This window comes from Numida meleagris, chromosome 3, assembly GCF_002078875.1.
Source record: "Numida meleagris isolate 19003 breed g44 Domestic line chromosome 3, NumMel1.0, whole genome shotgun sequence".
NCBI lineage: Eukaryota > Metazoa > Chordata > Aves > Galliformes > Numididae > Numida > Numida meleagris.
This window is the reverse complement of record NC_034411.1, coordinates 83,061,828-83,075,816: the sequence shown is the minus strand read 5'-3', so window position 1 is coordinate 83,075,816 and position 13,989 is coordinate 83,061,828. Positions and strand designations below refer to the sequence as shown.

Here is a 13,989-nt window from a genome sequence, read left to right as displayed (position 1 = left end):
CAATAGTGTTTTATTACATTACTTGCTCTTGAGGACCGTGACCTAAATCAGTAAAAACTGACCTCATTCTTTACTGTTAGGGTGACGGAGCCCTGGAACAGGTTGCCCAGAGAGGCTGTGGAGTCTCCTTCTATGGAGATATTCAAGACCCATCTGGACGCCTACCTGTGCGACCTACTATAGGGTACCTGCTTTAGCAGGGGGTTGGACTCAACGATCTCTTGAGATCCCTTCCAACCCCTGTGATTCTGAAACCTTGTGGAATATCGTTCTGTGTGAGCAAGTGAATCACCTGGTGTGCAATTGAATGGATTTGTTTCTTAAGACTGAAGTTCTTTGCAATCATCTATTCTGATGAATTCCTGTAGTATTCAAGTAGAAGATGTTGGTTATGAGAAAGCTTGGCCAAAAAGTCTCTGATAGATGTGCAAATGTACTTTCTTTTAGTTAGTAACATGATCAGGCACTTTTCCCCCATGATTTTATTTAGGCGCTTTCTGTCAACAGACAAGGTGCAAGGAAGCAGCTCCCAAATGCAGTTAGAGCATCAGGTTTCTTTGAGGGAAGGTGTATGTATTGCTTTTTCAATAATTCCCTTTAGCATATATCATGATATTTTTTCTACCTAAGTAAGTGTTCTATTGCATGGTACAGGCAACATGCAGAGCTCAGCTGCTTGTGTTACTTCGTATTTTTCCATTCCATACGAGTCAACAATTTTGAATAGAAGTAGACAATGAAGGGCTAGAAAAAAAAAATGCCTAAAGCAAGAGCACTAAAATTTGTATTTTAAAATTTGGGTGACTAATAGCAAAATGAAAGAGAATGCCATAGGACTGTTTCACTGTCATCTTTGAGAAAGAACATGCTTCAGAAAAGGTAAGTCAAAAAAACACTTTAATTTATACAGAGAGAAACAAAATACCCACATTGCATATTTTTCTCTGAACTTGAGTTTATCTAAAAAAGGCAACTTGGGTGGTCTTCTAGCTGTTCTGTTTATTGGTATTGAATGTCAACATACATACAAAAGCATACAGGGAGTTAAGACATCATTTAGTTGAGTTTTTGTACAACCACAGACATGACTTCAAAATACGTAATTTTGGCTACAAAACTAGTACATTTCTGGGACTCAGCATTACCCTGACAGTGGCTTCCTGCCTTTTTTTTAAAATTCACATAGAAGGAGTCGAGCTGGAGTAGGCTTCATCTGAAATTAAGAATGCAACACAAATTGAAGTGGAAAATGAAGAGGTTATTCCACATGGCTTATCCACGAGAACCCAGTGATCGTACATTTACAGAGATTTACAAGCATAAAAGATGGCAGCAGCAGCGGCTTTCTGTGAGAACAGTCTCCCACCTGCATTTCTACAATGGAAGCAAAGAGCTGAGGGAGGCTTAGTGTATCCTGTAGAGTACGTACATGCAATGAAGTGACTGCATATGAAGCGATGTAATCTGCTCAAGGGAGCTCTAGATTTTCTTTTACAAGCACAAAAATAAATAGCTACAATGGAAGTAAACAAACTATTCCTTTTTTTATTTTATGTCCAAAGACATGTTCTTTCACTGTACATCATACAATGAAATTCAGTATGGGTGAAGAAGTGTTCATGGCAACACTTTATTTAAAAACAATGCTAATTAACATGTGCCTTTCTTTTCCCAAAGGGAGAAAGAGCCAAAAGACTTTTCCTGTGTATTTTTGTAAGCACCATTGTTCCAGCTTGCGTTGCTAAGTACGCCTTTACAAACAATGTACAACCACTGTGTTCAAAATGCCTTACTGAAATCTTGGGTTCAAGGTTGTGTTTCTCCTCCATTCCTTATTTTTTTTCTCAGCTGTCTGTGCAGGAAGTAACTTGATGCTAATGCTTTGTGGATCTTGCGTTGCCCATTCATGGCCCTTTCATGTTCTTACCAGCAGCTCTCTGTCCAGCCTGCATTCGGCAAGATGACGGCTCGCAGTACCCAGGAGGGCCAGGAGGGCCAGGAGGACCGGGAATCCCAGGCTGACCGGCCACGCCAGGGGGACCTCGTACACCATCACGGCCTTCCCTGCCATAGCTGGGTTTGCCTGGTTCACCTGGAAAAGTGGATGCAGGTCTAAAATGGGGAGCACGTGATGTGGTCGGTATACACCTAGATTTGCTACTTTTTTAGCTTTACTAAAAACTGTTACTAAAAGCTGTGTGAAGATGGATGATGGGATTCCCTTTTTAATGCTCTCAGGGTCTTCCCCAGAGAGGTGACCAATCAGAGGGACAGTTATCCTCTAGCACAGAACCAGACTGTGTTTACACATCTGTAGCAATGAAACTTTAGTGCCAGTCCTCTCCCACTGCACTGGTACAGATCTGCCACTATAAGAACCAAGGCAATATAGCTGACTGGAGGACTGCAGACATCTGTTGTGGTGATGCTCATGAAGGTTTAGATGCTACTGACTGTTTCAGAGTAATGTTACCACTCTGGAAAGAGACGTATCAACAACTTATTTTTATTCTCCACTCAGATGTGTTGGAGAATAGATGTGGAGAGTGGAACTGTTGAGCACTAATGTGTGGTTTTTTTCCTTTCTAGAACTTCAGTGAAGGGATTAAATAAATAATGCAGTGATTTTAGTAAGCCTCTTCCTCCCAAATTTCCCAAGAAGATAACACTGAGTTTCACAGACATTCTGAGTATCAGTATATACTCAAGTGAATTTTTTTTTTTTTTTTTTTTTACAGAGACAACAAATTTTGGTAGCTTCTACGTATGCACAGAAACATGCCGTACAAAGACATTTATGGAAATGTTTATTTTCACTGTTGGCCACTAGAGGCCAGTTGTGCTGCACTTATCAGCAGGTATCCGTCCTGGACCTGCATTGCATAACATCACAATTAATTACTACAGAAATAAATAATTGTTTTTTAAATGTCTTAAGTAATGAATGGAGATTTTGAAGACTGCTGCACCTGCCACTAAGATAGTCTGGAGTTTGCCTGTTGCCTTTCTATTGTTTTTTTTTTTTTTTTTTTAATAATTTCCTCTTTTTTGATGCTCTGCACATATATTTTCTAATATTTCTATGCTGATGTAAAGGGGGTGGAGTGGTAGTGCTTTAGTAAAGAGCCGATTTTACCATTATTTATGAAGTAGAAATAATGAAGTACTGTTATTTGGAAGTTGTTTATTGTTTAATGTACAACTTTACACCTTTTAGCTTTTTAAGGCAGTTCTGAATAAATTTTTACTACAAATATCTTTCTTTTCTTCTTTATCCTCACCCTTTTATACTTACCTGGGAGACCTCTCGGTCCTGGGAGACCTTTTACTCCTCTGCCTGGAAATCCTCTTTCTCCCCTTTCTCCTGCTTCACCTAAAGCAAATTTATGAAACATTAGTTAGAGCCTGCCTGGAGTATTATCTTCAGTAAGCTACCCCTCTGAAGTAAACAGCTAATAAGCAGAGAATTCAGCTGGCTGTATGTATTTTTAGCATCTTTGAACAATGTTCTGACACTTGTAAAAGATCTGGGATTTGAGTCGCCTTCTTTTCCTCTCCATGTCTGAGTGTCTGATACTCAGACACCGGAGGGGAAAATAAAATGGGGACAGGACAGTAAGCACCACCTGAAATGTTCTATAACCTATATAGCAGAAATAAACCAAGCTCACAGAACCACAAGGGCTATTTTGGATTATGGCCTGAGGTTACTGTCAGAGGGCTTTTGAAAGACCAGGTGAACTCAGCTAATAACTAACAATTCTCTTGTGCTGTTCCTTGAGACAGCTGTTGCAGAGAAGAGAAGCTGATTTGCTCAGAATACAGTATTCTACTGACATCCACATAAGATATTCACAAAAGTAAAAATAAATTATTTTATTCTCATGTACCACTGTTACAGAGACTTTTCTTTGGTGGATGCCCAACAAACTAATATGTAGCTCCAAACCAAAAGCATCTTAGTAAGAGGAAGCTTTGATTTTTGTTATTGTTTTTGTTATAAAGCCTAATTCTGTTCATTGTGTACATTCCTCAAAAGTCAATGTGTTTACCAGTTGTGAACAACCTACTTAAACTCTTCATTTGATTTTTATTCTTTGATCCAACTCTTTTTGACTTTGCTGTTGCTGATACTATTAAAGTCACTGTACCTTTGTATCATCTTCTGCTCTATCATCATATGGTAACACATTCTCGTGTTTCTATTTCCCCTATCATAACCTAAACCATTCTCGACTTCCTTCTTCCTTTTTTCAATATGTCCTATGTACCCTCTTTAACTTCCATCTCAGACATCTCCCCAAATGGATGGGGAATGTCAATTCGTCTCTAAGACATCTGTGGAACTGTAGTGACTACAAAGAATCCAAGGAGAAGCATAAAGATCTTTCTCAGGGCTCCTGCCATGTGCCATGAAACATGCAGCTATTGAGATCATAAATAACATAATCCAAGACTTTCGGTGGTATCTTTCATACAGTATCAAAGTGGATGCTGTGCGAAGCAAGTTACTTAGTTCTCTCCCAGTCCAGTCATTTGGCAGCAGTGAAGCCCCTGATGACAACTTACTCCACCATTGTTTCTCATCTTACCTTGGCCTCACACTCTGGCACTGCCATGGAATGGCCTGACTGGGGGAGGAACTAAATAGCCTACATTCTCTATTCACCTGGTAACCACAAAAGTGGATAATGATTGGTGTCAATAAGGCTGGAAAAAGCACTGAATGCTTCTTTCAGGTGCTAGTCCTATGTCTAGACTGCTTTGAAGTGAGCATGCCAGCAGCCTCACATACACAAAGACAAATGCAAAATTACCCAACTAGCCTAACAGTTAGTGCAATGTAAAGAATCTAACTATAGTAGTTGGCAGGTGTTTGAAGTGCTAGGTAATACCTATTTTGCGTCTTAAACTGCCATCATGAAAATTGTCATACTTGAGAGCATGCACCTCTTTGGTGTCTGCTATCTTGTTTCAAGGTTTACTATAAGGTAACTTGGAATTTGATGGCAATTACGATAGGAAACAAAGCATTCTGCTTGGTTTTAGGAAGTTTTTCTTAATGTGCTCTGTAAATATTTTTTTAAAATATCACTGCAGTACAGCCTGCTGTCTGCTGAATCAATTTCAGCATATCAGACCAGCTTTGTATCTCCATGTTTTTGTTGCTTCTATGAATATAGATGACACTACATTAAGACAGTAACAGAATTACAGCAACAATGCAGTTAAGGTTTGCTTTCTTTGTATTCTATTCCCTCTCTCATCAAAGATTTTTCCAATTCTTCTTTCAGTCAAAAGTTGAGACAAAAGTAAATGCTTTAATCCAACAACAGACTGGCTTTGTGCTGAAATACAATTTTTTAACTAAAACCTTCCTTCAGGAAAACAAATTGAAACCACTGCTGAATAGAAAGAATAATACATACGGAGTGCACAGAAGGCTTTGCAGAAAATTGTACTGTATAACCCTTTGGAGGCATATAAACCCTCTCAGACAGGAACAAAAGAGATTAAGTTAAATTCATGTTTTTTTGTGAAGTGCAAGGTAAGTCAAGTCAATTTTCTTACAGAGTTGTCCTTTACAAAGGATCAATAGATTGTAGTACATGGTGTGATGCTGTTAAACATAAGAATGGCTCGAGTATTATGCCCAGATATGAGAGAGATTGTTATCAGCTATTTGTAATATAAAAACTGGATAGAGTTAGAAAAACAGACTAGAATTAGTGACTGTATTTGACCATTTATGTCAGCTTTTTGGACTGGAATTCTTGCAGAAGTAAAGTTTACAACTGGACTGGGGGGAAAGAGAATCACTGCTGAAACTTCTCGGTGTATGAAAAACACAAACTTCAAAAGTCTGTGAGAGAGGCAGGCAGGTGCCTCTCTTTTCCCGTATTGTATAAGTGATTTGATAACAATATAGTTCTGTAAATAATTTTACTGAGGTCGGGCAAATTTGTTCTTGAGTTACCGGAGCAACTGAGGAAACAGGTACAGAAAAACAGGTTAGGTTCCTAATGCAGTGTCTTTTGGGCTGTGTACATGGACAATGTTCATCTATAACTTGTAATCAAAAAAGGAAAAACCGACAAACACAAAGAAACAACTAAACCACTCTCAGGGCTCAACTTAATAAAAATTAGATGTTGAAATCTGTAGCTCAAAGGATTTACATGCTGTGTCAGACAATCTAATACCATAAACAAGAACTGTTGATTCTATAACTTGGTCAGAACTCCATTTCCATTTTGTTCAGCTGTCAATAGTAAATAAAGGGTGATTTAAGTGTAGACTTCCTCTGGCATTGAGAATTGTTTGTTATATATCACATAAAACTCTGAAGGCCAAGTCTGATGTTAATTCAGATAATGTGTGAGAATGCTGAACCTTATTTATATATAACATATCCTCAGATACAAGGAAAGTATTTCCAGTCAACTACCAAAACCCAGTTACAGTTTCTTACCTTTAGGACCTTTACGACCAATTTCACCAGGGGGACCTTTAAGGCCAGGCAAGCCACGGGGTCCAAGCTGTCCTGGGAAACCATTCTCCCCAGGAGGCCCTGGAGCACCCGGAGGTCCAGGTCGGCCAGGAAGACCTGGAGCACCAAATTCTGGCCGCCTAAGACTGGCTGCCAGCTGAGAGAGTTGTTCTGCAATGAACAGAAGGACAGAATTAAGCTGTAAGTGGGACCTGAACGAGGAGATTAACAAGTATTAGAGTTTACTAAAGAAGAATGTATATTCTTTAGTATGGAAATTGACAGATTACAATACAGAACTTTCCTTACGTAAAATGGTATTTACAAAGTAAGTTACATATAAGTTACTATTTTAGACCTACCAGTGGTAAACTGCAGAGGCACAGTAAAACTGGTCAATACGAAGCTACATCTTAAGCTTTTAATGTTTGCAGTCTGAAATAACTTAAATGTATACAGTTTATTTAGAAATGTCCTTAAAAATTTATTATTTCATTTTCAGCCATCTATAAGAAAACTTAACTGCTATCTCTAAAAAGAGCAAATCCCTCTCTTCATTACTACTTGTTAATAGCTATTAAGATCCATCTTTGAAAGAAAGAACAGCTAAGAAGCACAAAGGCAGTCATTTGTTGTTGCAATGAGTCTGTAAAGTAAGTGCAGGCATTTTTTTTCAAAGGAAAGACGCCCCTCAAATCTGTGCTCACAAAGTCTAATCTGGTAAATAATTGATCATCTCATGATGTTGATTTTAAGGCAGATCAGCAGCAGCCTTCTGTTGTGGGGTTGATAAGAGCAGAAGAACAGCAGGTGCCAGTTGCTATTACAGTGGTGCACCAGCAGCAATATTGCACCAACTGGAACTCCCTAATTCCCACTCATCAGCTGATTCACCAGCTGGAGAACCAAGGGGGTAATCAGCAAGGCTCACTCACCCTTCAGTAGTCCCATATGGCCAGTGAGAAAGTCCAGTGGAGAGTGGAGGCTAACAGTGGACTACCGTGGCCTGAATCAAGTCACACCACTGCTAAGTGCTGCTGTGACATGCTAGAACTTCAATATCAACCGTAGTCAAAGGCAACCAACTGGTACGCCACAATTGATATCGACAGTGCGTTGGGTTTTTTTTTTTTTTTTTTCCCCTCCAATCTCTCTGGCAGCAGAGTGCAGGCCACAGTTTGCTTTTACTTGGAGAGGCACTCAGTGTACCTGGAGTTGACTGCCCCAGGGGTGGAAACACAGCCCTACTATTTGTCATGGGCTGATCCAGACTGCACTGGAACAGGGGGAAGCTCCTGAAAACCAGCAATACATTGATGATGTTATCATGTGAGGCAACACAGCCGCAGAAGTTGTTGGTGAAGGGAATTCAAATCATTCATTAGGCATAAAATCAGCTTGTTGTTCCTTGGGATGATCTAAGCTAGCTTTCCTTTTCCTCCTCCCCCTTTTACTCCACTTCTGTAACATGGAGCTGTCATCTCTTTCCTTGAAGACCCTCTTCCACACTTCAAATCCATCTTTCCAGTATGCCTTTGAAATACCTTTCTGTGGATACAGCCACACACAGTTCCATATGACATTTGCTATAAATTCTGCATGACTTGACAAGAATAGCTATTTTGTGTCCACAAGCCAGAAATGGTAAAATAACAGGGGAAAACAGAATCTGAAATAAAACAGAACTATGGCCAGCAGATAAATGGGGAAGGCAAGGTATAGCAATCTGTGGACAAGACCTACTGAGGAGCTGAGTTTCAGTTACGGTAGTCTTTAAAGTGACAAGGTTCCTAATGTCCAACCTGAACCTCCGCTGGTGTAACTTGAGGCCAGTCCCTCTCATCCTATCTCTAGTTACCTGGGAGAAGAGGCAAGAGTCTGACTCCCACCTCACCACAACCTCCCTTCAGGTAGTTGTAGAGAGTTATAAGGTCTCCCCTGAGCCTCCTCTTCTCCAGACTAAATAATCCCAGTTCTCTCAGCTGCTCCTCATAAGGCTTGCGCTCCAGATCCCTCACTAGTTTCTCATATGGTGTCTACATTCATAGAATCATAGAATAGCTTGGGTTGGAAGGGACCTCAAGGATCACCAAGTTCCAGTGCTCCTGCTACAGGCAGGGTGACCAGCCTCCAGATCTAGTACTAGACCAGGTTGCCCAGGGCCCCATCCAACATGGTCTTGAACACCTCCAGGGACAGAACATCCACAACCTCTCTGGGCACTCTGTCCCAGCACCTCACCACTCACTCTGTAAAGAACTTCCCCCTGACATCCAATCTAAACCTTCCCTCTTCGAACTTAAAACTGTTGCCCCTTGTCCTATCACTGGCTACCCTTGTAAAAAGTCGATTCCACTCCTTTTTTTAATCCCCTTTTAAATACTGGACGGCTGCAATGAGGTCTCCTCACAGCCTTCTCTTCTTCAGGCTGAACAAGCCCATTCACATGTAGAAAGACTTTCTACAGCATGCCCTTCTAAGGGCAGGCTATTTGTTGGATGAAATTAGGAAAGTCTTGGTTGCTGCCACAGCAGCTGAGTTTTGTAACTTAAATGCTCAAGAAACATCAAATACATTTTAGCATATTTACCTTGCATGACTCTCATGCAGACCTGCTTAATGTGCTGATCAGTTGGTTCTTTTCCCTAGGATTAAAACATAATGATTTAAAAAACAATTGATATCACCGTATATTTTAATATATATTTTATAAAATATATAAAATATATAAAATATATAAAATAATCTATATTTTTTAATATAGCCGCTAAAGATAGTGGCTGTTCAATAAAAGGTGTTCCAGTCCCTGCAACTGCACTTCTACAGTTGAAGTCTATTTGACTAGGCAGGTGGGTAGGTACTGTGTACATGTGATGTGCCCATGTATATGATATGGTACATGCACACCACAGGAGTTTAGCGAGCATGAGAAAACAGAAGTAAACTGAACACTGAGGTCCAAAGGACTAATTATATACAAACCTAAGATTTCTCCCTTTGTACAAATGTGTCTTTTGCAAGGTACAGAGTATTTTGAACCCTACTGTTCAGAAGCACGGGCTTCCCATGTATATGTATCTCCTGATGTGAGAAAAGGAGCGGTGCAAGTGACAGCTAAGAGATCAAAAAGATATCGGTTACATGAAGGCAGTACTTACAGCTGGACCTTGGCTGCCAGGCAGACCTGGAGCACCCTGTTCACCCTGCAAGCCTCGTGGTCCAGGTGCGCCTCGTGGCCCTTCCATGCCAGGCAGTCCCCGACTTCCCTCAGGCCCACGGGAACCAGGGTCTCCAGGATTACCAACCTGGCAATGAAAGAATCTTAAATTAGTGCTATGCTAGTGGTAGACTTACTCTGACACGTCCAAATAGTGACAAGAGCTATTCATGAATGCAAAGTAACAGCCACTGGCATGCAGAATTGATGCACAGAACCTTTTTAGATAAGCATCGACAGTCAGTGATCGTGCAATTTATAAAATTAAAAAGAGTTCCTCTCATTTCAAGGAGAGATGTGGGAAAATAAGATATTCTGCCAAAAAAACCAGAACCTTCATCCATAGAAACATGCTCAAGACAATGTTTTTACTGTACAGTAGTCTTTTGGTTTGTACTTCTGCCTTACTTCATGTCACATATGACTTCTCGGGACATTACTTGCTCTTTAGGATGGAAACTTTCCAGCTCCTTTCTTGCTCCAAATGCCATTCCTCACAGAATACCGCAATATGAGCTTGCATCATCCAGCCCCAGGCTGAGTTTGGGAATACAAACTTTTGCTTTGTTTATGCGTCAGACAGAGCTCACAGCACACAGGTTGGAAGGGCCTAGGCTTCATTTTGCTGTCATAGGGAAAGGAGCATCGCAGACAAAGTGCTGTTGGCACAGTGCCACAACAGACGCGCTTCCAGCTTACTGCACTGAGGGAATGGATATAAAGAGCTGTTTTTCTGGTATGAGCATCCTGTTCCCTGGGAAACTGAAAGGTTGATATGGCTACATTAATATCAACACATAAGTGCATTCTAGTACATAAGCTATAGCTTCTGCTCCAGTAAATGTTCTAAGCGGTTAAATAGAATGCAGAGTGAGAACTAAGCCAATTCTGAGTTACTTTTATTACAAGTTATTGTACTACTGCTTATCAACAGTAGTGAAAACAAAAACAACCACAAAAAAAAATTAAAAAAAAAATTGCTGCATATTGACAGCGTTCCAAGTCTCTCAGTTGAAAAGGAAAAAGAAAAAAAAAAAAGAAAAAAAAAAGGAAAATAAAAAGAACAACAAAGCAACCACCCACTGAAAGTGATCCTCAAAACCATGGCCAGTTAGTATCAGTTAAATCCACAAGATGGAGCCATTTCCTTTCTATCTATGCGGCACTTCAAGCAGATAAATGCGGGCCCTGTCATGAGGAAGCCTAGAGAATATACTTCAACTGTTGTAATAACAAAAGCAAAATTCCTTTTGAGAGCTACACAACCGGGAAGCCATCATTCTTTTCTTGCCCAGTCTGGCAAGCTGTTCTCTAAAGGTTTACTCATCCTCCTGCTCACCAGGAAGTGAAGAAGACAAGCACTCTAGGGTCTCATGCAGAAAAAACTAGAGATATCTCCCATACTCCATCTCTTCCTTGTGTCCTTCCCATAAGATCTCAGCTAGCAGTAAATGCAGTCTAGCATGCATTTTCTTAATCCTTAAGGCACACGGGGCACCAAGAACACAAGCATAGCTCATTTTGTAGCATTCAGACTCAGTTCCCTGTAGGCAGAATTGCTGATTTGCTGATATTACAGCCCAAACTGTCAGCTGCTGCAATAATCCCGCTCTTCGGTGACTCTGAAATAAAAGAATGCATTCAGCTCTCAAATTCTCTTTCTTCTGTGACATACAAGCTTCTGCTCACCTTCCACATGAAAGCTGTTGAGGAATTTGGGCCAGCAGTACTTTCACGTAGACAACGTAGTCCTACTGCCACCCTTTCACAGTGTAAAGGTTACACACTGCTTGCAGCCAGTACACTGGGCACCCTGCTGCACCACACCTCTACTGCACAAAGAGCGCATTCATTTCTGTTTTAATTGCACTCAAAATATAGAAAGAAGAAGTGCTGCTGGAGCACATTTAATTGTCAGATGTATAGAGCTCATCTCACTATTTGCTTTCTCATTTCTAACTCAGAAAACTATCCATTTTATCTACTAGATCTCTGTATTTCTGTAACAGTGCAGTTTTTTATACTTACGGATCCTTTTGCACCTGGTAATCCCATATCACCCTAAACAAAAATAATACACACCTTATTAGAAAAGAGTACCCATCGTAACAGTCATCACAAATGCAGTAAACAACTTTTTTTTCCCCAGATAAGTCAGAAAGCTCACATATTTAACATCCAAGGCACTTGTCGATTATGTAAAATTGCACTTCAAATTAATTACAATTTATTTGGAAATAAAACATAAATCTCAGATTGTTCTGTAAGATTCCTTTCTCATAAGAATTTCTGTATGGCACAAACAAGAAAGTATTTTTCTTATAACTGGCTTTGTATTGCTAATTTGTCAGAATCAAAGATGTTTTACAATGTTGTGTTTGTTAGCCATGAAAAGATGTTAACAGAAACCAGGCAGCTGTCTACTCAGTGTGCTACAGGGAAATCAAACCCCTAGAAACCCCCATTCCCAGAAACTTAGCTCCTGGCTTCCAGCAACCCCTGTACAGTTGGACTGAGAGTAGCAGACTCACTATACAGAAGTTTACATCTTTCATTCTGAATTAGAAAAATAAAAAATAAAAATAAAAAAGAGTTTTGGTTCAAAATCTTGGTTGACCTATGAAACATTAATTCTTCTTCTTTGGTGTTATTGTATTACCCTTGGAAGTATTTCAGAAAATTATATTCTGCCAGTTCCTAAATGGCACTGGAGAAATAAGTAGTTTAGAAAGGCCAGAAAGGCCACCTTGTCTGTTAATTTGTTATAAGTCAAATAGAAATAACAGTTATCAGTTTAGAATCACAGACTAGCTTGGATTGGAAGGAACCTTAAAGCCCATCTAGTTCCAACCCCCTGCCATGGGCATGGTTGCCAACCACCAGATCAGGATGCCCACAGCCCCATCCAACCTCCCCTTGAAAGCTCTCCAGGATGGGGCATCCACACCTTCTCTGGAAAACAGGTTCCAGTGCTTCTTCACCAACCAAGTAAAGAATTTCCTTCTAATATCTAATCTCAATCTCCCCTGTTTCAGTTTAAAACCATTCTCCCTTGTCCTATCACTATCAGACCATGTAAAAAGTTAGCCTCCCTAATGCTTATAAACTCCCTTTAAAAACTTAAAGGTTGCAATAAGGTCTCCCAAGACCCTTCTCTTCTCCAGGCTGAACAAGCCCAGCTACCTCAGCCTTTCTTTGTAGAGGAGATGCTCCAACCCTTTGATCGTGTTCATGGCCCTACTCTGGACCAGCTCCCACAGCTCCATGGGGACCTTGGACCTAGACACAGTGCTTCAGGTAGAGACTTACAAGAGGACAATCCACACTGCATTACTGTATTTCTCTTTCTCTATGAAAACAAACACACTCTACTCAAGTGCACAAGCCACAGATAATACCCATGTCAATTCACAACATCTCTCTCTTCTTCTGTAGTATTACAGTGCCACTGCCTCTTCTCAGACCATTCTCCCTCTAACAGCCAGTTGCTTCATCTTGTTTCCAAAGATAACAGTGCATTTCAGTCAAATCTGTGTCATTAAGGTTATTTATTATCTGTGCTCCTGCTTCACCTGAATTAAACTACCTCTTCCTCCTTACCGCTTCAAACACCAAGAAATAATATATGTACGTACACACATATATGTTTGTGTGGGTATATGCCTATATATTTTTTTATATATAAACACTTGGAGTACACACATATTCTTGAGGTCTGCTTATGTGTATTTCAAAGAGCTTTAAAACAACTGAAATACACGATCAGGCTAATAGAACTGCCGTGCTCCGCAATATGTCCATTTAGTACACAACTGAAATTGTATTTCCAATGATCAAACCTCATGTCTGAAGTGCTCCAACAATATTTTGAAGTTTTAAGTAAAGACAATGAAACATCAGATCCAGTGAAGAAAGAATAATGTCTTACCAAGTCACCCTTTTCTCCTGCATCTCCTTCTGGTCCAGGTGCACCCTATAACATAAAATAAAAACACAGCATCAGTCTTCCGATTTAGTCAATGTAGTTTACTGCAGCATTTGGCAGTGTAAATTGAAAGTACTATGACCTCTAACATGACTTACTTGTTCACCCTTAGGACCTGGTTCACCCGCTGAACCCTAAAAAAAGGTTAAAGATACAAAAATGTATTACAATTTGGAACACAGAAAGTTAATTAGTTTTCTTCTATTCTGTACAGTAGAGCTAAGCAGCAATTTTAAACTGGCCGTGGTCTGTTCAGAGCAACTTTTGTCTCCATTTTCTATTTTTTAATTCCTTTTA

The 13,989-nt window shown here is 40.0% G+C and overlaps 1 protein-coding gene across 1 annotated transcript in view; it reads right to left on the bottom strand.

Annotated features, from left to right (window-relative positions):
• Window positions 781–13,989, bottom strand: part of COL9A1 (collagen type IX alpha 1 chain) — a 73,304-nt gene continuing 60,095 nt past the window's right edge. Inside the window, exons 31-38 of the mRNA XM_021392891.1 lie at window positions 13,791–13,826; window positions 13,636–13,680; window positions 11,736–11,768; window positions 9,649–9,795; window positions 9,081–9,135; window positions 6,473–6,661; window positions 3,296–3,373; window positions 781–2,092 (exon numbers count right to left, since the gene is read on the bottom strand). Of these exons, the coding sequence (XP_021248566.1) occupies window positions 1,905–2,092; window positions 3,296–3,373; window positions 6,473–6,661; window positions 9,081–9,135; window positions 9,649–9,795; window positions 11,736–11,768; window positions 13,636–13,680; window positions 13,791–13,826 (771 nt within the window). The 3' untranslated portion in view covers window positions 781–1,904. The remainder of the gene's footprint in view (window positions 2,093–3,295; window positions 3,374–6,472; window positions 6,662–9,080; window positions 9,136–9,648; window positions 9,796–11,735; window positions 11,769–13,635; window positions 13,681–13,790; window positions 13,827–13,989) is intronic.